At 39.0% G+C, this 26,994-nt stretch overlaps 1 protein-coding gene and 1 pseudogene across 1 annotated transcript; both read right to left on the bottom strand.

The window, feature by feature from the left end:
- Positions 1–13,556: 13,556 nt before the first annotated feature.
- Positions 13,557–14,578, bottom strand: LOC127122304 (expansin-A20-like; annotated as a pseudogene).
- Positions 14,579–24,565: 9,987 nt separating this feature from the next.
- On the bottom strand, positions 24,566–25,357 carry LOC127122305 (uncharacterized). The gene has a single exon (XM_051052664.1). The coding sequence runs from the start codon at positions 25,355–25,357 to the stop codon at positions 24,566–24,568; it is 792 nt and encodes a 263-aa protein (XP_050908621.1).
- Positions 25,358–26,994: the final 1,637 nt, after the last annotated feature.

The following is a 26,994-nucleotide window of genomic DNA, read 5'->3' on the forward strand; positions in this document are numbered from 1 at the left end:
ATATGGAATCAAGATTTCAGCTCGAAGCAGCTTGAACTCACGGCAATCTTCAACTGTTATTTGCAAGATTCAAATGCCATAGCCATAATTCTTCAAGATTCCTCTACTGTAAGCTTCAACAGAAGTTTTCTTCCACCTACAATTGATGATTCACAAGAGAAAAAGCAGAAAAAAGGAAGAATTCTTGATGAATGATGAAAAAGAGTGTGAGTGCAAAAAAAAAATTGAGAGAATTGGTGAATTTTTGGAGTTTGATCTGAAATTGTGATTGTGGATTCTGAACTTTCTGTTAGGATTAGGCCTTTACAGTTCCTCTTAATCCATGCCTTAATCATGTTTAGCATAATTGGAGTGATTAGCAAATGAAGCTTCTTATGGAATTTGGCCAATTTGCCCTTTTTCATTTAGAACCAATGGAACAGTGATTTTCCTTTTGCAGCAAGTCACAAATTGCATTTGGAAGTGAATAGAATTGGTTTCATGTGAAAATTCCATGTACTTTGAAATTTGACTTTTCTTCCCACCAAAAATTAAATGGTTCACTTCAAAAATGACCTTTTTATGTGAAGGTTTTTGATGAATTGTGATGATGGATTTGGATAGTACACATCAAATGTGGTTTGCTCAAAAAAGAATCACCCAATTTGGCCAAATGGTTTGAAAGATATGCCACTTTGAAATTCCAAAATTCTTGAAAATGATTTGATCATAACTTGCCAACCATAAATGAGAAATGAGTGTTCTTGGACTTTTTGGAAAGGCAAGAACAAGATCTTCAACTTTCATGTTGGACAAATTTTGATTTGAAGCTTGGTTCATGATGTAATTTTGAGGAGAATAACTTTCCATTTTGGGCAGGTGAAAATTACAGGTCATTTCCATTTTGGGAAACTTTTTGTTTGACCTCAAATCCTTCACTGTGGATGTTTGAAATGTTAATTGAAGCTTATATGGACATGAATGAGACCTTTCCAACCATCTCACACCTTCCAATTCCTGATTAAATGCACAGTTGACCACAGTTGACTTTGCTAGGGTTTTGGCTGACTGAGCCATGCTTTGATGAATTTCAAGCCTCTTCCACTTGAGATTTTGATACCAAATGATGTCACAACTTATATGAACTCTTGATGAAGAACCATAGTGCCCAAATTCTTCAAGAATGGCCACTATCCATTGCTCAATGGCTTGCCTGACTGATTGACTGATGATTGCTTCAGCTGCAAGTAACAAGGTTAGATGACAATATTTTTGTACTTTTGGTTAGTAAACAAATGAAAAGCAATGATATACAAATGCAATACATGCTTGGTGATCAAAAAACCACACTCACAAAATACCCACCTACTAGGAGGGAAGCAAAGGTGCACAATGATCCTTGAGGCAATGAATGATATGGTATGATGTCTTGAGGGATCTTAGGGCAAAAATTGGGGTCTTACAATATCGTCCACATAAACCTCGATTTCATGATGAATCATATCATGGAACAGAGTCACCATAGCTCGTTGATATGTTGCCCCAGCGTTTTTCAGACCAAACGGCATCACCTTATAGCAGAAGGTGCCCCATGGGGTTATGAAAGTTGTCTTCTCCATGTCTTCTGGTGCCATCTTGATTTGGTTATAGCCAGAAAAGCCATCCATGAAGGAGAATACCGAGAACTGAGTTGTGTTATCCACCAAAACGTCGATGTGAGGTAATGGGAAATCATCTTTAGGACTGGCTCTGTTCAGGTCCCGGTAGTCGACACACATCCGTACCTTTCCATCCTTCTTTGGTACTGGAATGATATTTGCGACCCATGGCGGATAATTGGTAACCGCTAGAAAACCTGCATCCAATTGTTTTTGCACTTCTTCCTTTATCTTGACAGCCATCTCTGGTCTTGTTCTTCTGAGCTTCTGCTTGACCGGAGGACAACCTTCTTTGAGAGGCAAACGGTGTACCACAATATTTGTGTCAAGCCCTGGCATGTCCTGATAAGACCAAGCGAAGATGTCAACATATTCTTGCAGCAATTCAATCAACCCTTTCTTCACATCATCTTCCAAAGCAGCCCCTATCTTGATTTCTTTCTTGACGTCCTCGGTGCCAAGATTAATCACTTCAGTAGACTCTTGATGCGGTTGAATGACCCTTTCCTCCTGTTTTAACAGCCTGGCAAGTTCTTCAGGGAGTTCACAGTCTTCATACCCTCTTCTTCAGCTTGGAAGATTGGATTTTCGAAGTCGAAGCGAGCCATAGCAGAACTGTTATCAATAGGATCCGGTGATGTGCATCTGCATGAGTGATGGTTTGTGCTTATGAGTGTGAACAGTGAGTGAAAACTAAACAAAACATTGCCAAATATTTTTATTCTTTTGAAATTTTGAAAACTGCAAAAATAGAAAGACAGTGAACAAAATGTTTGAATGCAAAAGACGTCCTTCATTTATGATAAACAATGCAGGTATTCACATAGATGAGCCCTACAATGAGTCATTACGCCCTGGGCGGAACGGAAGACTTGGACATGCATGAATAAAACAAAGAAAAATTACTCCTTTAGAAGAGTGACTTGGACAATTTCCTCGGAAGACCAATTGTTGATGACTTCACCAGGGATCCTCGGACGCACCCAGTTGTCGATGTCGCAATCACTATCCCCATTTTCATCGTTAATCGCAGAGATCTGGCCATATTGGATGACGCCAGCACTAGAGAAAGTAATCGGCCCCTGACGAGTCTGAGGTGCTGAAGTTGTAGAAGTCAGCGCTGGTTGATACCCAATCCCGAACTTGTCGTCCTTCATTGGTAACTCCAACAGACGCCCCCAACCAGGAGCAACACCTGAATCCACCAAGGCTTGCGCCTGCTTGAAAGATGAGATAGGGGCTCCTGCTTTAGCCCCTTCCACCGGAGCTGCATCCTTGATCTGAACTGACTCAAAGGCCTGACTGAGAGTCTCATGAATCTCACCTTCTACCTCTACGTACTTGAAGGTAGACAGGTTACTTAACAGTATGTCCTCCTCACCACAGACGGTGACAATTCTTCCATTGACTGGGAACTTGATCTTCTGATGCAGTGATGAGGAGACTGCCCCAGCATTGTGGATCCAAGGACGACCCAGAAGGCAACTGTACGAGGGACTGATATCCATCACATAGAATACGGTGTTGAAGGTTTGTGATCCAATCTGAATTGGCAATTCTACCTCTCCAAACACCGACCTCTTAGAACCATCGAAGGCTCTCACCATGAGATCGGAAGGTTTCAAGATCAAACCTTCTACTTCTAACCTTGACAGGGCTCTCTTGGGTAGCACATTGAGAGAGGAACTTGTATCCACCAGAACGTGAGATAACACGGTGTCTTTGCATTCCATTGAGATATGCAAAGCCTTGTTATGATTGCGTCCAGCTGGTGTTAAGTCAGAATCAGTAAAACCCAACCCGTTGCTTGCATGAACATTTGCAATGATCCCTTCTAGCTGGTTTACTGAGATCTCCTGAGGCACGTATGCAGCGTTAAGGACCTTCAGAAGTGCCTCCCTGTGTGCTTCTAAACACAACAGGAGTGAGAGAATGGATATCTTAGACGGCGTCTGAATCAACTGATCGACTACTTTGTAGTCGCTTTTCTTTATAATTCTTAAAAGCTCGTCTACATCCTTCGCAAAAGTGTGCTCAGAACCAGCTTGGGGTGCAGAGGTACCCTCATTCACGACTTGCTTGCCTTTGGCCTTACCGCGGCATCAGCACTATCAGCTTGGCTAACCGGTGGTGAGAACAACCTACCACTCCTGGTGAATCGCTCGATTCCACCAACATTGCCCACTGCGGGACCTTCAACTTCGAATTCAGACTTTTGACCCTCTTCTACCTTCAAAGGTCGTTCCACCCCATGATCGTGTGTGTATACACTCCCCCCATAATGCCAAGGAATGGCCCTATCGCTTGTGAAAGGTAAAGGACCAGGGGTTGTGATTGTCATAGCGGCCGGTCGCACTGGTGGCACTGGTTGCGCTTCTGGCACACTGATCTGATTAGTCGGGTAAAAGATGGTGATAGTAGCGACATCATAGTCATACTCGGGAATTTCATTCATTAAAACAAAAACATCCGGAACACCGGAATCAAGTTCAGTTACATCAAGATCAGACACATTGTTTGGTATATCAGCAACAACATTTGAAAAATTAAATACATCAATGGGAAATACACAATCAGCAGGAACAACATCTGTGAATTCTTCAACAGCATCTTCAAATACCTCTTCAACTACCCCTTCAACAAACTCTTTGACAGACAAGTCTTCAACTTGGAGGGTACCATTGTCAAGCAAGACCTGGATACCCTGCTGCAGCTTTAAGCAATCCTTACCCTGTGTAGCGCAATCCAAACAACCTTTCCCACAACCGGGGAAAACATCGTCCTTTAGCAAGCATTCCTTAATTTCCAACAACGGAGTCTTCAACTTCAACACATCCTTAACGGACTTGGCTTCTTCTTCCAGCATATTCATGTTTGCACCACCATGCTGTGGCATGGGATTGTTGACGACATTAGGAGCCGGTGCAAGGTTGATAGCCTTTGAATCTATGAGGTCCTGAACTACGTGCTTAAAAGCTTTGCAGTTCTCAATATTATGGCCAGGTGCCCCAGAGTGGAAACTACACCTAGCATTGGCATCGTAACCCACCGGAAGTCTACATACAGGAGGAGCCAGAGTGCGTAACTGCACAAGTTGTAGCTGTTGAAGACTAGCAAGCAGTTGAGCGCACGACATTGGAAGAGTGTCGAAACGCCGGTCCATCATCCTCTGCCTCTGTTGATAGGCGGGTCTGTTACCTGGTTGTTGTTGTTGTTGTTGATACTGAGTTTGCTGACGTTGTGGTTGTTGTTGTGGTAGTGGTGCTGCAGCCGGGATAGTCACAGCTGCAACATACGGTCGCTGATGATAGTTTTGAAAATTATTCCTCCTGTTTTGATATGAAGACACAGAATTCACACCCCCTTCCCTCTGCTTCTGCCCTCCCATAAATGGCTTCTTTACTCCTGATGAAGATCCACCTCCATTGTGGCTCTTGTAGGTCTTCAGGTAATTCTCTACCCTTTCTCCGGTAGAGACCACATCAGCAAAGTTGGAGGCATTGCACCCCACCAGACGCTCCAGGTAAGGTCCAGGCAACGTATTCATGAACATGTTGACCATTTCCTTTTCCAACATGGGAGGTTGAACACGGGAAGCTGTCTCCCTCCAGCGTTGAGCGTATTCCCTGAAGCACTCATTGCTTTTAAGAGACAGGTTCTGGAGTTGAGTTCTGTCCGGAGCCATGTTTGCATTATACTGGTATTGCTTCACAAAAGCTTCTGCCAAATCCCTCCAGCAACGGATGTGGGCTCTATCCAACCTCATGTACCATTCCAGGGATGCCCCAGGTAGGCTGTCCTGGAAGAAGTACATAAGTAGCTTCTCGTCATCAGAGTATGCAACCATCTTTCGGAAGTAGGCTTGCACATGGGTCTTCGGGCAAGAGCTACCATTGTACTTGTCAAAGATTGGGACTTTGAACTTCGGTGGGACCCTCACGCCTGGGACCAATCCCAAGTCAGAAACATCTACCCCCAGGGGGTTTTGTCCTTCTACCGCCTTCAACCTCTCCTCTAATCTCCTGAACATGGGATCCATGCCATGGCCCAAACCAAAGTCTTCTGGCAGCAAGAACTGATCATCTTGATCATCGTGGATGGGTTGTTGATCGTGGTTGTTATGTGGGATCGGGACAGGCCCCGGTCCATTAACCTCTGCAATTGGGGGATCAGTCACGACCTCTGGTTGAGTAGTTACGGGACTCCTTTGTATCATTTGTCTAATCTCTTGCTGTCCTTGCGCTACTCCCTGAACCACATCCATGAATTGGTTCATGCGGACCCTCATCTCAGCAAGTTCTGCATGTAGACTTTCCATTACTTTCTGCTGGTTTCTGCGGGTTCCGTACCGGTGAATTGCTGAATCAGCTATCCTGCTGTGGAACACCAAATAATAGGAGAACATCGCAGCGGTACTTGTTATGCAAGATATGAAAATGACTATGTAAATGCAATGACATGTTTATCAAATCCAAAAGGTATTCTACCCCCTTGATTCCAGTCTCACATCAGATGAATAGTGCAAGAAGACCGAGTCATGGATAAACTTCTGAGATCAATATGCCATAAAGGGAAACCATCATACAAACAAGTTCAAGGAAAGGGGCCTTAGCCGAAAGTACATCAAAAGAGGATCTCCACAACAACCCTGTGGATCATCACCACATAACAACAAAGCAATAAGTAAAAGGAGGAGCAATAATTAGAACTCAGCCTCCTGTGTACAAACCATGAGGACTGCTCCTCACTTCAGCCAGCAATGCTATCGTGTCAGGATGATTTGGGAATTCTATCAAACGCCGGATAAGCAGATTCCTTTGGTGAATAACTCCATCCAACTCGTTGATGTGCTCTCTGTAGTAATTCCCATCATCTTCTCCGAATACCTCTTCAAGTCTGGATTTCTTCAAACCTGCTAACACCTTAAGTTCTTCAATCTGTCCTCGAGCCTCATTGAGTTGATCGGGGATGTAACCATTAGTAGAACGGGCGCATAGAAGCTCATTGTTCTTCTCCTTCAGCAAAGTCTTCAATTTCTCCATCTGGCCAGTCAGTTCGGTCACCATCTCCTCCTCCTTTTCCTTCCGAGAAGTTGAAAATGCATCCCATCGCTCTTGCCACCCTGCCAATTTTCCATGAGCATCCATTAATTGTTGCTTGACTCGCTTCAACTCAGAACTGGATGATCCCAAGGCCTTGTCTGTCTTCCTGAAGAAGTCCACCTCCACAGCTAATTTCCTTTCTGCTTCCCCTTGCAATCTGACGGCTTCCCCCTTCTGATATTCTGCCTCATGGAATTGATGCATATAGTCTTGCAACTTCACACTTAACTCCGAGTTTTCAATTTGAAGCTCCTCCATGGATTTCTTCAATTTGTCATACTCCTCTCGGCTCACCATTGTTGACTGCGCAGGAGTAGGTGGATACAAAGGTTCTTCTATAGGAAACGGCAGACCCAACTCTTCGACTCTTCCTTGAAGCCACTCTCCATACTGAGGGTAAGTTCTACAATCTTCTTTTCCAAGCACAGTTCTTCCTCTCTTGATCACCTTGAGCCAGGCCTCAGCTGCCTTACGGGATACAGTCAAATCAGGCGAAGAATGGAAAAACAGTGATTCTTCCACGTCCTTTTCCAAAGGCGGAGTTCTTAAAGCATATCCAAACTGTCTAACCGCTAGAGAAGGATTATAGTTGATTCCTCCTCTTCTTCCTACCAACGGTACATTTGGGAAGTTCCCACAACTGTGAATAATATCCGCCCGAAGCAAGCTCCGGTCAGACCACCAAGAAATATCTTCAGCTCTCAACCCCATCAATCTCTTCGACCAACTCAACGAGTCCTCGACATCAACGAACGCTCCTGACTTGGGTAGGTGAGAACTGAACCACTTATAAAACAAAGGCGCACAACAATTCACCAATCATCCTCTTCTATTCTCATTCCTGTGATGCACCGAATGAAAGAAATCTCCCAACAAGGTCGGCACTGGATTACCCAACACAAAAAGGCGTATTGCGTCTACGTCCACAAATTTTGCAACATTAGGGAACAGGACAACCCCATACACACAAAGAGCCAACACAGCATTGAAACCCCTCTGGTCACCATCTTCAAGCTTCTTCTTTGCTTCTCCCAGTAAGAAACTTAAATGAAAACCACTGACTCCTCCCTTCTGACACATATTAGCCTTCAAGACTGATTTCCCCAAATACGTGGCCGAAGCAACCATGCTGAGATCGGGAAGAAACTCAGAACTGTAGAATAACAACTGTGACTTGATAGGAACTCTGAGAAAACTGGAAATCTCCTCCAAAGTAGGGACCAAAATATAATCCGGGAATGCGAAACACCTCAATGGAGGGTCATAAAACTGCAGCAGTGTGAATAGAGCATCATGTTGATCCTTGGAAAGAACCGTGACGAAACTTAGAATCAAACCGTAATCCTTTCGGAATCCTTCTAGAGAATCAGGATCCATTAACTTCATCAATTGTTGAATAGGCTCCAGACAGACCACCGGAAACTTGTAGGCGACATGTCTCTTTCTGCCAATATCCATCTCTAGAAAACCAGAAAAACCCGACCGGAATCAAGAAGAAGATGTAAACCCCCTAGAAATGGATAAACATGTGTTAAATGATATGAATGCAGAATGATGTGATGCAATGCAGTGACATGGAAATCAGGACTGCTGTATCTGCTTGAACATCTGTCGGGTTGCACTGTCTGAAAAGAAACCCACTGAGGAATGTAATACAAGACCAAAACTCTGCTCCAGAAAACCGGGTTGGTTGGAGGTTAAGGTTTCCTGAATTTAGCCCGCCCCTCACTGGTAGGTTCTAAGAACAGAAGTTTGTCAGCTTTAGCCCTTCAGTTGAGAATAATACGTTTACCACTGAAGGTTTGGCATTATTACGGGATAAAAGACCTCTGCTGACTCCCCTCAACAGGATATCCTAAAGCAAGTTCCCAGTCTCGGGGTCCTCGGATTGAGCAGCGAGAATGCGCCCACCAGAGCTAACATAAACGCGTCTCGGAGGAGAGGCCTCGACTAAGTTCTCGGGAAATGGTCACCAGAGTCGATGATTTCTAAAGGAATATCTGTCGTTATGGAACACCCATATGACAGAATATATCCAACAGAAACCTCGTATGGAATGTGGGTCTCATGAACGACTTAACGTAGCAACATACCACGCAAGCCTCATGACTATCCACTCTAACACCTATGTGTACACTCAAGCCTGGGTAGTGGGCTTATCTCTCATAGAACAGTCCCAACCCAACAAACAAACAACCCACAGATACAACAAACATATGTACACGAATGCAATAAGATAAAGTAGGTAAATGCGGAAAGTAAACGACTGTGCAAAAGCATAAACACCCAACAAACAAGAAATCTACAAAAGCTAGGAGGGACTCGCTTAGGGAAACCGGGTCCCCAGCAGAGTCGCCAGCTGTCGCAGCCTGAAAAATACAGTGTGCAAAAAAACAACCGGCGAGAAAGAAAAGACAGAAGAGTCGCCACCGTGCGTTATTTATCCCAAAGGAGGGAAAGGAAACGCTCGAAGTAAACCTGAAGAGAGGAAAGGAAAAGACAAGGTCTCACAACCAAATCTTGGGTTCGGGAGTCGATTATGCGAAGGGAAGGTATTAGCACCCCTACGCATCCGTAGTACTCTACGGGATCCACTCTTGTTGTTCTTGTCTAAAGGGTGTGGGTATATCTAATGTACTATTTACTAAAAGAGGGGTCAAAAGAAAATGACTCGCACGGATGTTGCATCCACTGCATACGTATCTCATCTGAATATGAGAATCAGAGTCTTCGTAGCTCAGCTACCTAAGGGTTAAGGATAAGTGTGCTCGCTAAGACATCGCGTCTTATGCCTACGTATCTCATCGGGAATGAGAATCAGAGCAAAACATAGTTCAAACTAACTACGGGAACAAGGGTCTCGATTGCAACTAGGGCAAGAGAAAAGGAAAGTCTCGATCGCAACGAGGGCGAGAGAAAGGATCGCAACGAGGGCGAAAGCAAACAAGGATTAGTTGTTAGTTGTTAGTTAAACTCGGCAAGACATCGCATCTTGTGCCTACGTATCTCATCTGAACATGAGAATCAGAGTTGCCGTAGTTCGGCTACATAGGGATTGCCATCTGAACATGGACTTACAAAGGAGGACACCAGGTGTGTCAAAGGAGAGTGGGCGATGTGTTCACGTCCTAGCAGTAGGTGTCGCAGCTCGCTGAATCGAGTCTTAGGCAGTTACCTCTTTGCAATAGAACGGACTACATGCCACAAGATCGGAGACGCTCGGAAAGGTCTAGAAGTGGGGAAGCTCTGCCCTAGAGTTGTCATGCAATATGTATCTAAGTGTTTAGGATTTACAAATGGGAATATCTACCTAATGTTAGCATGCAAAGAATATGGGAATTCTACCTATGTTATCATACAAAAGGATATGGGAATCCTACCTATGTTATCATACAAAAGGTTCTATCTAATGGGTGCTACCTAATCGGAACAAGAATTGACGAGTGGAGCAAGGAGAAATGTTAAGGATAAGGGTAGATGGCGATGCATGAAGCAATCGACTTACAAGGTTGATGGCGATGCATAAAGCAATCGACTTACAAAAGGGTGGATGAATACGTGCTGGTTCTGTTAGGTTTTGAAAAATGATTACTCGACGTTGGATCGAGGTTTTGATCTTGCTTTGAAATGGTTATCGAATGTTCATTTTAATTCTTGTATTAACAGATGAATAAAGAATGAAAGAATAAATATTATACATTTCATGGGAGAGGGATACATTTGTTATGAATGGGGGTTGTCAAAAATCATGAAATAATTAAATCGGGCCCAAACAACAAAATGACTCGAAATATGAGTGTAAGTGCAAGAGAACCGGCTCATTGTAAGAAAGCCCAAGAGTAAGCTATGTGAGATTGATGGCGATGCTTAAAAAGCAATCGACTTACAAGGGTGTGGAAAAATGGGCTCGACATTGGATCGAGAAAATATGATTTTTATAATTTTAAAATGGTTTTGAATGGGTTTTTTATCAATGAGATTGTGATGATTTTTCATGATTGTAACATAACTCACACATAAAGGCAAGTAATTTGTACAAATGAATGAACAAACACAAATATAATAATTCACATAAACCCCAAAAAAAATAAAAATAATCACATAAGTCAAATTAAAAATAATAAAAAATGAATAAATGATAGAAACATGTTAGTTAAATGGTAAGGCTAGATAATTAAATGTGAGAATTAAAGAAAATATGGAAAAATCAAAATGTTGGAAAACCAAGGCAACATACCCGGGTATTAAACCCACCCCACTCAAGACTATGATACTACCCTTCTCCACCAGACCACTCATGGTTATTTATTATTTTGATGCTACTTTACATATATAAACCGAAATAGATTAAACATTAGAATAAAAACTAAAATAAAAAAAAGTCTGTTGGACTACCAGTGGTTAAACCCAGCCGCCTGGCTGTTGGGTTTTTCAATGGGGAATAAGTTGAAAACATAAACACAATTATTAACTAAACCTAGGAATTCTAAGCAAAACCTTTAATGTTTTTAAAAAACCTATTCTGTTTAAAATAAATTAAAAAAGAAAGAAAAATTGGAACAGTAGCCGACTCGTTCTCTCCCTCACTCTCTCCCCAATCTCACAAACTCACTCTTTCCACCCAACGAAATCCTCGTACGAACTCGCTTCTCTCGTCCCTCTTACGAAATCGCTCGCAATCATCTCTCAAGCCTTTCTCTCGAAGTCTTTCTACCTCAAAGTCGCTCATCAACGAACCCTCTCACGCTCTCAAACTCAAAGAATCACTCTCTCTCAACTCTCACGATATCTCCATTGACAAGCATATGAAAAGGATAAAAGGAAAAAGGAGAAGTTCTTACAAAGTGTCACGGCGGTGGTGAAAGGCGTGAAGAAGCTGGCCTCCCAATCCAGGTAATCAATTTTGGGATTTTAGGGTTTTTGTTTGAGATTTTCCGCCTCCAAGTTTTTCTGTCGTTAATTCCCCCTCTCTCTTACTGATTCGTTTTCTATTTATGCTTTGCTGATTAGGGTTTCAATGGGTATCGTGGAGTTCAAAAGGAGCATCCTGCAAAATCTCTTTTTTGATGCTCAGAATTTGGTCCATCTCGTTTGATACTTGGATCTGGAACAGGTAACCTGAGCATGTGCCTTCTTCTTTGTTTTTGTCTCTATTCTGTTTTGGGATTTTTCTGGAATTTAACTGCCTTGCTGTTTTACTTTATCCTTTTTACCGCAATGAATTTTTTTGTGAAAACTCAAGAGCAGTTTCGGTTGAGTAGAAACAAAAACAAAACGGTTTGGGATGAACAGGTTGTATGGTGCTTGTGGAATTGATTCCTGTTGGTAGTTCCATCAAAGAGGATGAGTATGTCTTCCGGTAGCCCTACCACAAAGTAATGCATTCTTAGGAATAGGATATTCATCTCTCAGTGATATTGAGTCTGTGTATGTTCACTGCAGGTTACCATGTTCCCATGAGCATTTTGGTCTATAACCATGGAGTTGGTTTGTTGTATTTTGGTAACAGGTGAATTGGTTCATAGATGCATTGGTTCTATTATACCTTGGTCTTATGGTTTGAAAATATGCAGGGCTTTCAATAAGACCAAGTTGCTTGTTCATTTGGCTTGGAGCAGCAGGGCTTAAATGCAAGACCTGTTCGATGTAAATGAGGTTTTGTACCAGCTGGACGAATCAAAATCAAAGGCGAGGTAGTCATGATCAAGGTTGACTTATCCATCAGTTCATGCTTTTTGATGATTAAATATTATAATGCATCCTTGCCCTGTGTCTGCTTGAGGTTCAAGGCAATGCTAACTGATTTTACATGTTGTTGTTGCTGCTGGTGCAGGTTGAGCACTACAATGGTTTTGCTAGCAGGATAGTGCATAAATCTTGACTGAAGTATGTCATGTCACACATTTGGATTCATCAGTTCCTTTTGGCATGATGTCGTTGCTCCATGTTTAGCACTTTGGTTCTGGTTTGGGTATGTTTATGTAGGTTCAATGACTGGACTGATTCAACATATCTGCTTCTGCCTTCATTGGGACTTAATGCAGGATGGTATTGATGATGGTCGGCTATAGTAGTCCTCTTGTTTGAGATGCAAGGTGCAGGCTATAACATGATAGAGATGTATGTCAACACTAGCTGATGTATCATGCACCATCTGTTGCTGATCATATTTACGACTTGTACACATAAGACAATGAATGACCTTGAGCCCTCTAATATGGAATAACCGTCTTTCCAAGCATGCACAGGTAACAGCTTCCAAAATAACATTAAGGTCTCGGAGGATTATGAGCATTTCTACTGTTTGCAATGAGCACATTCAGTTGAGACGTTGTTCGCCCTGGTTGTGGTGGACCTTGTGGTCGTGACCTTTGAGCTTCTTGTGATGATGGCATAATTAATCGCTGCCTAACGTCTTCAGTAAGCTGCTGACCTGAAAGACTTCCACGCATTCTTGAAGTAGGACGCCAATTCTGATCTGGTTGTGAATTAAATAATTCGTCAGTCCTAGAAACGGCCTGTACCGGTGGTCCTCTTTGCTCTCCTTGTCTGGCAACATGTGATGAAGCCATAACCTTTGCTTGTTGGCTATTTGCTGCACCTCCAGCTGCATTAGCTTGTGAAATCCCTTGTTGAATGTGAGATCGTTGGGCATTTAATGGTTGCATTGGTGGTAGGCTCATGTTTGCTTATTTGGGACTACAAGTCTGAAGGCCATTTGATGTTGTTGCTGACCTATTTTGTAGTTTTCTTTTGCAGCTCAGTGCAGGTCCATTGGTTAACTCCCCTTGGTAGCTTGGTCATGAGCAAATGGAGGTTAATTGGTGAAAGGTTGTAATTTGGAAACACTTGAATGGTTGTGATTTGTTTTAGCCTTGTTAGTACAGTCATTTGCAATGCCATTTGCGGGTTTAGGTTGGTTAATTTGTTTGGCATGTGGAGTTAAGCTAATGATGGTTGGTTTTGTTGATTTTAACAAAAGTTTGGAGTACTGGCAGCAAGACAAATGGAATGGTTGTTTTCCTTGAAATGTCTGTCCAAATTGCCAGTTTGATGGTGCTACATTGTAAGATGCGAGTGTTTTTCCAGTGCTGCTGGTTACCTCAAAGGACAAAGGCTGATGTTGTAGGTTGACATTGCAGTGCCAATTCATTCCCCAATTCCTTGCCATTGGTATCCATCCTGTTCTAGATCCCTTCACTTTCACAGCAAACACTTCACCTTCTTGCCCCACATTAGTAATTAGAACTTGATAGAAATGAGAACTTCCACTCATTGTAAACTTCATCCCACCACTTCTTTCACACTTCACTCTTTTATACTGAACCGGAATAATATCGGCTTTTGTTTTGGCAATTTCAGAAAATGCAGGTTATGACAACTCAAAATGTTGTCTTAGAAAGTTACACCAGCCACCATAATCAACTGAGAGACCGTAATTAGGAGGACAGAAATCAGTGGCGGTAACAATTACAGAAGGGCTTCCAAGCACACACCACAAGATATGGTCAACACATCTGATCTCGTAGCAAGCCCCACACGTAGTCCCTCTGTTGAACAAAGTCGTGCTTAATCCAACACTGTGCTTTCCGTAGCTAGCTTTGTGAAGATCTCCGTAACCACAAGCTCCTTCTATAATGAGGGATCCCTCTGTGTCTCATACATTCTGCTCTTATTGTGCAGGCCTTCATGAAGTATGCACAGAATGGACTCAAATTGGTCTCGGTTCATAGAATCTCCTACCAGCATTAGGTTTTTACCTCTCAGTCTTGCCAAGAAGTCCTTGGCACTAAACCTAGGAAGATCACAACCATAAGGGGATTCTTTTGGACATTCCATTTGCTTGTTTTTTTTTGTAAAATGATTAGATTATATGTAACTGAAAGTGAGTGAAAATTTGAATGGTTTATGTAATATGTGAAAATGTTTGTAACTTTGGAATTGAGCAGTGGTTTTGAACATGTGAATTGAAATGGTTTAAATTGGTTCCAAATGAATAATAAAAAATGGATATGGATTTTGGATATGGATTTAAAAAATAGGGTTGGGTTATTGGATTGACTTTGGTCAAAGTTGACCAAAAAGTCAACTGTTGACCAAAGTCAACAATTGGTCAAAATGGTAAGACTTGTATTTTTTTGTCTAGACTCAAATGTGATGTCTTAAAATAATGTGGGATGAATTGAAATGGTTTGAAATTTGTTTTACAATTGGTTTATTTTATGACTTGAATGCTTGACTTTGAAAAGAACATGACTTGACTGGTAGTATGTGTTAACAAGGCCATGAAATGATGGTATAAGATTAGGATTTGAAAGGGATATTTATGAATCAAGTGGCATGATTGGCAATTGGCTTGTGACACAAGAAGGTTGGTTGTTTGGATGACCAAGACCATATGTGTATTAACAATCACATGAACAAACACCATGACTTTGGACCAAGACCAATCCTCATATAAAACCAAAGTATGGTTAGGCCAAGCATGCTAAACAAACATAAAAAATTCAAGACCAAAATCGGGGTATGACACATGTGGATCCCATCCGTTATCATTTCCGGATTAACGAGCGTCTCTCAAATAGACTAGATAACCACCTCCAAAGCTCGATTCGGCCTTAAGCTTTCAAACCCCATTCGGTGTTAGGTTTGGGACAAGTGAATTATCTACGCGAGATTACCCAATATTGCTTTTTCATAGACTCATGCTAGTGTAAGTGTGCAACAACAACAAGACTCGTGTAATTAAGACGATCGCAACCCCTTAATCATACATAAGCATACTGTAAGACCCTAATTTTGACCCTAAGATCCCTCATTCTATTCTCATTATATGCATTAGCATTGGGATCACATCTTGGCATCCTACTTACCCCTCATTCATTGAGTTTGCATTGGGAGACATCACCAAGCACCATTTGATTGTATCATACTTTATATTTTATCATTTTTACTAACTAAAATACCAAAAATATGTCTTTGTATAATCTAACTCTTTTGTAGGTAGGGCACATGCTCACCTTTGATCTATCAAGCTCACATATAAGGTTTAAGACCCTCAGTACAAGGAGTTCAATCAATAATTGGTTTACTATGGCTCTAAACATCATATATGTGTCCCCATGATCTTCACATGATATTTTGATCAAGAATTCATCAAGAGTTTGGAGTTGGTTTGCCTTGGAAACCCTAATTCATCTGGGTGTCTTATCTAACTTCTTCAACAAGTTTCTTCAACAATTGATCAAATATTTCAAGGTATACTTCACATTTCATCATCTTATGAATATATGATTCTCCATGAGTCCCAAAAGTAAAGAGAATGTCAAGCTAGTAAGTTGGTTCATGGTGGTTGACCAGAGGAATTCATCTGATCAAAACTAGGGTTCCCTAGACCCTATCTCCTACACTATTTGTCATATGAAAATTATTCCAAGATAAAAGTTACTCTAAATGACATTCCAAACAACTTTCATGTTGAGGTCAAGATCTATTTTTGCTTGGAAAGTCATTTTTTATGGTGAAAGATTATAGATCATTTTGTTTAAACCCTAATTTGGAGGTCAACTTACCAAGACCATAACTTGCTCAATTTTTATGATATGAAAGATATTCAAGTTGAAAAATAAAATTCAAGATGTCTACTTCAACTTTTATGTTTGGATGAAGAGCAAATTCAACTTTTATATGCATGTGATATGAGGTCATTTTCGACCAATGCCATTGACCAAGTGATTTGCCTCAACTTCAAAAATGCATAACTCCTTCATACTAAATCCAAATAAGGTCAAATTTATGACCATTTTGAAATACTTTGATATAGATACAACTTTGATGAAGGAACTTTTCTCATTTGAAGCTCATATAAAAAATTAGCCAAGGTGGAATAAGTGAACATATGGCTTGACACTTAGAATTGTTTTTGATACGTTTGATTTTCCCAAATTCCCCCTCAAAAATAATCATGATCCAAGATTCAAATGAAAAAGTGTTCAACATTAAAGGTGTTCCTATTGATCTAACCTTTCCAAAAAGTCCAATTTTATCCCATTTGGACAAAGTATGAGTGACTTACACATGGCTTGAATTTGGATCACCATTTGGCATAAGGGAACTTGAATCTTCAATACACAAATGCATGGCCTTTCCATATGACTTCAAAAATGTTTGTACTCATTTTTGGACCTGAAGGGATGATTACATGGGCCTATCACACGCCCATGCATCCATGTAATGAACATTGCTATTTTTGGAACTTTGATTCAAGTGTGCAAATAACAATCATTTGGCCTATAAATATAGACCCTTGCACTCTGAATTGAGGACCCTGCGCGCCAGCTTTGAATCCCTAGCTCCAAACCCTCTCATTTAAAGGATAACCTTGAGGATTTCCATTGGAAATCAAGTTTGAATATCCACTGTTTTGAGATTCAATTCTCCAAGAGTCCTGTTGCTTTTGTTGATTCAATCTCATTCCATCAAGTGTTCAGAGCAAGGCCAAGTGAAAGTGGAAGCAAGGTCGTGTTCATACAGACCTACATTGAAGGTAATTTTCAGAATTTTTCATCTCTTCGATTCTCACTCAATTCTCCATAATTCTTCTTGATTTTTTGTTGTCTAAAGTCCTTCCAATGTAGGCAACAAGATTGAGTTGCTTTGAGGTCAAATCGAAGCAACTCAGATCATGATCCTCAAATTTCAACTCCCTGTATCTTTCAATATACTTGGAGTTAGGAGAAATTGAGGCCAGATTCGAGCTCCTGAGCATTTTTACTTTAAATTCATGTCCTCCTTTTTTATTTTGGTGATGGTTGAAGGTGGACCAGTCCAGTGAGGTCCACCAGAGAAGAAGACCGGAGTTACAGCTCTGACGGTGCGTTGGCACATCTCAGACCATAAGTCCTTGTATTTTGTTTTAATCGCGTGTGTTGGTTTCAAATACCATCCCTGCAGCGCATTGACTTATGATCATGATGGAACGCGCGTTGAGGACCACTTGATTTGCCACCTCAATTAATGAGGGAGATCAAGTGGTCCACATTTTTTGTTATTTTCTGATTTTCATTTTATTTGGTTTATTTTCATTAATTCGTATTAATTTTAATATTGATCCAAAAAATATGAGTTTCACCAAAAAAATTTTAATAAATTCCTCTTTCATTTTCTGAATTAAAATTATTTTTTGGATCATTATTAATATTTTTCATGTTTTAATTATTTTTGTGAATATTCTTAATTGTTTAAAAATAGTTTTAAGTTTCCAAAATTAATGAAATTTTTTTCTCTAAGGTCCTTTGACCTTGTTTGACCTATGATAAATCTCATGGCCATTTATTTGGTGTTTTGATGAGCTTTTAGGATTTTGACCAACCATAATTTAATTTAATGAATTTTTTAATTGATTTTAATTATTTAAATGCAAAATAAATTGTGTTGAGCTTTTGATATTGACTTGTTAAGTTTGACTTGTGTTGTTGGGCCTTGGTCAAGGTTGATTTGACTTTGTTGAGTTAAAATCATTGGATTTAGGGGATTGATGAAATGTACATTTCATCTCCCCAAATGAATGAATGATTTTAATTTGATAAAAGTCCTCCTTTGACCAATTTGTGTTGATTCCATTTCCCCTCCCTCTTTATCTCAATCCCACTCTCTTCTCATTCATTTCATGGACCTATGATATCTCTATATCCTAAGGCTAGTTGCTTGCAAAATTAACCTAATATGGATGAGATTAGGTCCACCCCTTTTGCATTTTCTTTTAAGTGTGGTATGTTTTAGGAGTATGGTTCATAATACCATATCTCTAACATGCATTAACACTAAAATTTCTATTGCCCAACCTCAAATAGTTGTGACTTCTACATAAGTCCAATTACGATTGCTTAACATAGCGCTAAATTTTTGACACAAAAGGCATAACATTCTAGTATGTGAGATTGTAAGTCTCCCCTCTTTCATGGTATTGCGTGGGAACTTGGCCTTTTTTCCTTCCTTTGGAAGATGTCTTGGTTCAAGGATTTATGCTTGTGAATAGTGGGTTAAGTGTTCTCCAAAGAATGACTTAAACAAAACAAAAGCAAAAGCAATACTAACTTCTAATCAACTAACAACTAACATTTAATTTCAAGCCATTTACTTTTATGCACTTTAATTTTAAGTCTTTATTCATTTTCCATTATTCATACCATTTAACTTGTTTACTTTAATGCCATTTTCACTTTTCTCATTTGAGCTTTATCTTGTGATTATATTGTTATTGTATATACTTGTTTGTGTTTGTGGTCTTTTGACCTTAATGTACATAATAACCACAAAAAACCCTAAAAGATATTTGTGTGGACTGTTGGATTTAATCTGAGACATTGGACTTAGAATTAGGCAACACTCCCTATGCAAAAGGACTTGGTCAATGCCAACTTTCATGAAACCAAGTGCTTGTGAATTGAAACTTCATCTGAAGCAAGTATTGAAGATCCATTTGAGTTCATTTGCTACATGGTCTTATTGAAGCTGTTACTTTGAACCTATGCCTAGTGCTTATCTTTGAGTTCATCTGATACATGGAACATTATGAAGAAGATCATGGAGTTTCTAAGCTTGGATGTGGCTATCTTTATTTGATGCCTTGCTCTTCATCTTGCTATCTGTGTATTGATATTGCTTGATTCTAAAGTCCAAGGGAAATTTGGGTTTCTATATGACATTCTTGTCTATTGGATTGCAGCACATTGGTCAGATCTTTTCAACTCTTAACTTTTAATTTTTGCTTAGGATTTAGTCTCTTCATCTCCTCCCCACTTCTTTAATTTCAAATCTCTCCCCCTTTTAAAAATCTTCTTGGCTTGTGTTTCTTTTTAAACTTAGACCATATTGCAAACTAGAAACTTTGGTCTTATGCTATTGCATTTTTTAAACTCTTTTCTTAATCAAACTTGTAAATGAACTTAACTATACTTGACTTAAAATTTCAAAAGATAAAAATAATTAACACTCATTCAAACATTTTTAGGCCTTTTGTGCCTTTTTAAAAAAAAAATTTAAAATCAATGCATCCACTTTGAAATTAATATCACGAACTACGAGGTTTTGATCCCTCATTTTATGTTGGTACGTAGGCACAAGTCCGAAGGTCGTGTCTAACACAAAAATATAATTAATGAATTCTTTTCTCACCCCTCCACTCTATTTTTTGCAAACATCATTTTATACAAAAACACATATGCACACAAAAAAGGGCTTCGTAGGAGTACCTATGACACTTTGGGTGCTAACACCTTCCCTCTGTGTAACCAACCCCCTTACCTGTAATCTCTGGCATTTTATTAGTTTTGATTTGAAAACTTCTTATCTTTTGGGTTTTGTTCGTACTTTTCCCTTTTCCCTTGGAAACAATAAAAGCGCGGTGGAGACTCTATTTTAATTGGTGTCTAGCTTATCCATAGCTTGATGGTCATGAATTTATCGCTACACATACCACATCCAACATTTGCACAACATACACCTAACATGACTTCAATACCAAACAATACATCAAATAGCATTCATCATCTCATCACAACATATTAACATAAAACAAACAAGCCAATTCATGTTATTCATCAAATTCACCAATTCACATCATCACATACATAATTTCAAGTATTATTTATCTTCACAAAATCCATCTAAAACCATCCAATACATGCCAAACAATAGAAAACATGTCATTCACATTCACCACACATACAACATACATCCATATTAGGATTCTTTTGATAAAATATTATTCTACTGTTATCAAAATGAATATCACGTTATAGATAATATTCTTATCTTTGTAACGGTCCAAACAACACCTCAAACGGAGTTACGGTTCAAAAATTATTGAATTTACAAGTTTTTCAAAGTGCTGTCAAAACCAGAAAATTTGTTGTTGCGAAAATGCTGTCAAAAACCAGAAAATTTGCTGTTGCGAAAATGCTGCTGTCCAGCACGAATTTTCATCATAAAACCATATTAATCCATCATTTTTCATAAAATAAATAGTTATATATATATATATATATATATATATATATATATATATATATATATATATATATATATATATATATATATATATATATATATATATATATATATATATATATATATATATATATATATATATATATATATATATATATATATATATATATATATATATATATATATATATATATATATATATATATATATATATATATATATATATATATATAACAACTATTAAGATCATAGAAACAAGATTCTAAGCTCCACTAATTTTCACCAAAATCCCAAATCAACCATTTTCAAGTGAAACTCAAACATGCAATTATACACCAAATCATGTTCTATACACATACCCATTCATGGAATTCAATATAGAAACATCATAGCATAATATAAACATCAATTTCATGGATTAAAACATAAACACATATTAGGGTTTCTCAAAAATAAAAATCCTTTAATCCTAAGTTCATGATATCTAACCCACATACATTACATGCATTATATTTATCCATGACCACTTGCATTATCTTTTATTCTCTCTTCTTCTCTTCTTCTACAAAACTAACTCTAATCTCTAAAATCCTTACTATCTTTTTAAGTCATAAAGGGCTTAACCCACTTATCCACCCATTCTAATTAATTAGGCCCATTACTAGACAATTGTTATTTCTACTCATAAAATTCAATTATTCAAATAATTCAAATAATCACCAGAACACATATTTTAATTAATTATCACACCAAATAATGATTAATTAAAATAAACACCTAATAAATAAATACGGAAATTAAATAGGGGTGTTACAACTCTCCCCCACTTGAAATATTTCCGTCCTCGAAAATTACCTCAAGCAAACAACTCGAGATATGAATCCCTCATCTGACTCTCAAGCTCCCACGTCACATTTCCACCAGCATGTCCTCCCCAAACGACTTTCACCAAAGCGATCTCTTTACCACGGAGTTGTTTCACCTCTCTATCTTCTATCCGTATAGGTAATGTATCCACAGTCAAATTATCTATAACCTCAACATCATCTAATTGGACAACATGCAAAGGATCCACAATGTATCTCCTCAATTGAGACACGTGAAACACATCAGGGAGATTAGCAAGTAACAGCGGCAACATAATCTGATAAGCCATATCACCTACTTTCTCGGGAATCTGATACGAACCAATAAAACGCGACGTCAACTTTCGCGACTTCAATGCTCTACCAACACCCGTTACATGAGTAACTCTTAAAAACACATGATCATCTACCTCAAACTCAAGCGCTTTCCTTCTCTTGTCATGGTAACTCTTCCGACGACTCTGAGAAACCTTCATCTTCTCTCTGATCATTTTAATCTTATCAGTAGTCTGTTGAACTATCTCTGGTCCAACCACAACACTCTCTCCAGATTTGTACCAACACAAAGGCGTCCTACACCTTTTACCATACAAAGCTTCAAATGGAGCCATACCAATACTCGAATGAAAATTATTGTTGTAGGTAAACTCAATCAAAGGCAAATAATTATCCCAATCACCTCCCTGTTCCAAAACACAAGCTCTCAAAAGATCCTCAAGCGACTGAATTGTCCTCTCAATCTGACCATCTGTCTGCGGATGATAAGCAGAACTCAAACACAACTTTGTACCCAAAGCACGTTGCAAACCTTCCCAAAATCTCGAAGTAAACCTTGCATCCCTATCTGACATAATGCTAGACGGAATACCATGCAAACTAACAATTTTCTCAATATACAGCTTTGCAAGCCTCTCCATTAGATAATCCATTCTAATCGGAATAAAGTGAGCAAATTTCGTCAATCTGTCCACAATAACCCAAATAGCTTCACAATTACTTAGAGTCCTAGGTAAACCAGAAACAAAATCCATAGAAATACTATCTCATTTCCATTCAGGAATAGATAACGATTGTAACAAACCAGACGACTTCTGATGCTCAATCTTCGATTTCTGATAAATCAAACACAAATACACAAATTCCGCAATCTCTTCCTTCGTACTAGACCACCAAAGCAATTTCCTCAAATCTTGATACATCTTAGTAGCACCAACATGAATACTCAAACCACTACGATGTCCTTCATCAAGAATCCTCTTTCTCAAATTCGAAACATTGGAAACACAAACTCTATCATGACACCTCATGATACCATTCTCATCAATCCTAAAATCACCACATTTACCTTGATTGATCAACGTCAATCGATCTACCAAAACCAAATCAGATTTCTGACCTTCTCGAATCTCATCCAAAATCCCACTAGTAAGCTTCAACATACCAAACTTCACTCCAAAAGAAGTCTCTTCACAAACCAAACTCATATCTCGAAATTGTTCAAGCAAAGCTAATTCTCACACCATCAACATCGACATATGCAAAGATTTCCTACTCAAAGCGCCGACTACAACATTCACTTTGCTAGGATTGTAATTCAAACCAAAATCATAATCCTTCAAGAATTCCAACCATCTCCTTTGCCTCATATTCAACTCTTTTTGATCGAACAAATACTTCAAACTCTTGTGATCATTAAACACATCGAATCTCGACCCAAACAAATAATGTCTCCAGATCTTCAAAACAAACACAACAACATCTAATTCCAAATCATGAGTCAGATAAATCCTCTCATGCACTTTGAGTTTCCTTGAAGCATAAGCTACAACTTGTTTTTTCTGCATTAACACACCTCCTAAACCCATCAAAGAAGCATCACAATACACAACAAATGGTTCTGATGGATTGGGTAAAATCAAAATAGAAGCAGTAGTCAATCTCCTCTTCAGCTCTTGAAAACTAGCTTCACACTGTGCAGTCCAAATGAAAGCTTGACCTTTCCTAGTCAACTGCGTTAATGGAAAAGATAACTTAGAAAAGACTTCAATAAACTTTCAATAATAACTTGCCAAACCAAGAAAACTACGAATCTCAGACACAGATTTCGGCGCTTCCCATTGAGATATAGCCTCAATATTAGAAGGATCAACCGAAATACCACCACTAGAGATCACATGCCCAAGGAAACTCACTTCTTTCAACCAAAGCTCTCACTTCGAAAGTTTAGTAAACAACTGCTTCTCTTTCAATACAGATAAAACAATCCTCAAATGCTCAGCATGATCCTCTTCACTCTTCGAATAAATCAAAATATCATCGATAAACCTAACAACAAACTTATCGAGATATTTATGAAAAATCCGATTCATGTACACCATAAATACACCAGGTGCATTCGTCACACCGAAAGGCATCACCGAATACTCATAGTGTTCATACCTTGTTCTAAAAGCAGTCTTCTGAATATCTTCAACTTTCACACAGATCTGATGATACCCAGACCTCAAATCAATCTTGATAAACACACAAGCACCAACCAACTGATCCATCAAATCATAAATCCTCAGAAGCGGATACTTATTCTTGATAGTAACCTTATTCAGTTGTCTGTAATCGACACACAACCTCATAGTACCTTCTTTCTTCTTAATAACAAGACAGGTGCACCCCACGGTGACACACTCGGACGAATAAACCTCTTATTAAGCAAATTCTCTAGTTGACTCTTCAACTCTTTCAACTCAGATGGTGACATCCGATACAAGGCCATTGATACCGGACTAGTACCAGGAATCAAATCAATTGTGAACTCAACTTCATGTTCAGGCGGTAAATCGCTAACCTCATCAGAAAACACTTCAGGAAAATCACGAACAATTGGAAATTCACCCATTGTTCCATTTTCACTAAGCTTAAAACTTGCCACCAACATAAACACTTCAGCACCATCTCACACAGATTCATTCACTTGTTGAGTAGACAAGAATAAATCACCTTCCTTCTCTGGCTCAAGAAAAAGAACAACTTTCGCAAAATAATTGATATAGATATGGTTGGCCTTTAACCAGTCCATTCCCAAAATAACATCAAGTTGACTCAATGGAAGACACACTAAATCAACTTCAAAATATTTATCACAGATATTCAACGGACATTTCAAACAAACAGATGAACTAGTCACTGAACCCATAACCGGAGTATCAATAATCATGCTTCCACGCATAACAGATAATTCAAGATTCAATCTCTTAGCCCAATCCAAATAAATAAAAGAATGCGTCGCACCGGTATCAATAATAGTAATCAAAGGCATATTATTAATAAAGCATGTACCTCGAATCAATCTCTCCTCAGCAGAAGTATCAGCACCGAACAATGCAAACACTTTCCCTTTGGCTTGCTCCTTCTTCGGCTTGTTGCACTTGGTACTAATGTGCCCTTGCTCACCACAGTTGTAACAAGTCACATTCGAACCAACTTTGTAATCAAAAGATTTGTGACCTTGCTTGCCACACTTGAAATAAGTTACATCGCCCTTAGGACACTCGGGAGCCCGATGTGCCTCAACACCACATCTAAAGCACTTGACAGGAGTGTGAGATCCTTCCCCACTAGGCTTCTTTCCATCACCATCTTTCTTCTTACCATCATACGACTTCCCTAGGAATTTCCTTTTTCCTTTCTTATCATGCAAGGACTTGTAATGAGCAGCACTCTCACGGCTATCCTCATCATAGATCATACTCTTGTTAACCAACTCAAAAAATCTCGTAATCTGTTAGTAACCCATTGCCTTCTTGATATCAGGTCTCAAGCCATTCACAAACTTAAGACACTTGGATCTCTCAGCATTAGCAGTATTGTAATGGGGACAAATTTTGATCAACTTCTCAAACTTTGTAGCATACTCAGCTACGGTACCATTACCTTGCTTCAACTCAAGGAATTCAATTTCCTTCTTTCCACGAACATCTTCTGGAAAATACTTCTCCAAAAAAGCATCACGGAAAAGTGCCCAAGTCACTTCAATGCCATCCTCATCAAATCTCTTAACAGTGTTGCGCTACCAATCCTCGGCTTATTTCTCAAGCATATGAGTGCCAAACTACACCTTCTGCGCATCTGAACAGTTCATAACTCGAAATATTTTCTCAATCGCCTTCAACCACTCTTGAGCTTTATCAGGTTCATGAGCTCCTTCAAAAGTTGGCGGATTGTTCCTCTGGAACTTCCCCAAAGCACGGAACTCATCAGCATCACGCTCCCAATCACCAGCATTCATTTGCAGAATGGCACCAGCCAACAGGGTCAATGCCGCCGCAAGAGCATCATCATTCCTTCCAGCAACCATCTTCCTGTTACACCAACCAAACAACGACAACAACAAGGTTTGTTAAACAAACAGTATCAATTATGTCATACACACAAATCAGATACAATAGAATCAAACAAATTCATAACCTGGTTGAATGACCGACCGTGCTCTGATACCACTAATGTAACACCCCCCAAACTACTACTACTCAAATACAATATACAATTGCATAATTAAAGTAAATTAAAGCATGCATACACGAGGGCATCACATTTACTTCTGCCAGAAACAACACATGCCATGGTCACATACAAGTAACACGAATTATAAATCATAACCAAATAACCAACATGCAAACTCACACAACGGAATAACATCTCTCTTCATAAATGGTAAATAGTGATGATTCCCATAAATCATCTACCATAAAATATCATTTTGGGCTCTAAGGCCACTCAACATCAAAACCAACATATCCAAATAACAAGATAAAAGAGAGTACAACAATATCTCTCAACATTAAAACAAATACAAATAATCCCATAAAACCAAGTGTTACATGACCAGAGCATTATAGACTACCTAGTAAAAACACAACAAGAACTAGCCTCCGAATCTAATCCTTGTGCGAAGCACCACTATCTCCGGTACCTGAACGATGTCACGATAGAACATCATTCCAACATAAGGGTGAGAATTCAAATCATTATATAAAAACATAATCATATGAAATGTATAACAAACATACATATATTATTAGAATTCGTCACGCTTCATACAAATATGCATTATATCATCTTATTAAAGAATCACATGTTTACCATAATACGACATGGCTCAACAACCCACAAGTATTCATTTATAAATACTAAATGATGTACAAAAGTCATATTTCACAACATATCAATTTCATGTACATATTATCATCCATCATCATTTACAAATCATCATCAAATATGTATACAACTTTCACATGATTCCATAATGTATACAAGTCACCATTTCATCACATATATCACAAATATGCACACATATCACATCAACAACACATCAACAATACATAT

Source organism: Lathyrus oleraceus, chromosome 2, assembly GCF_024323335.1.
Source record: "Lathyrus oleraceus cultivar Zhongwan6 chromosome 2, CAAS_Psat_ZW6_1.0, whole genome shotgun sequence".
NCBI lineage: Eukaryota > Viridiplantae > Streptophyta > Magnoliopsida > Fabales > Fabaceae > Lathyrus > Lathyrus oleraceus.

Bases quoted from the DNA above. Each gene is read 5' to 3' on its own strand.
- LOC127122305 (XM_051052664.1), bottom strand. From the start codon at position 25,357: ATGATCTATGATGAGGATAGCCGTGAGAGTGCTGCTCATTACAAGTCC.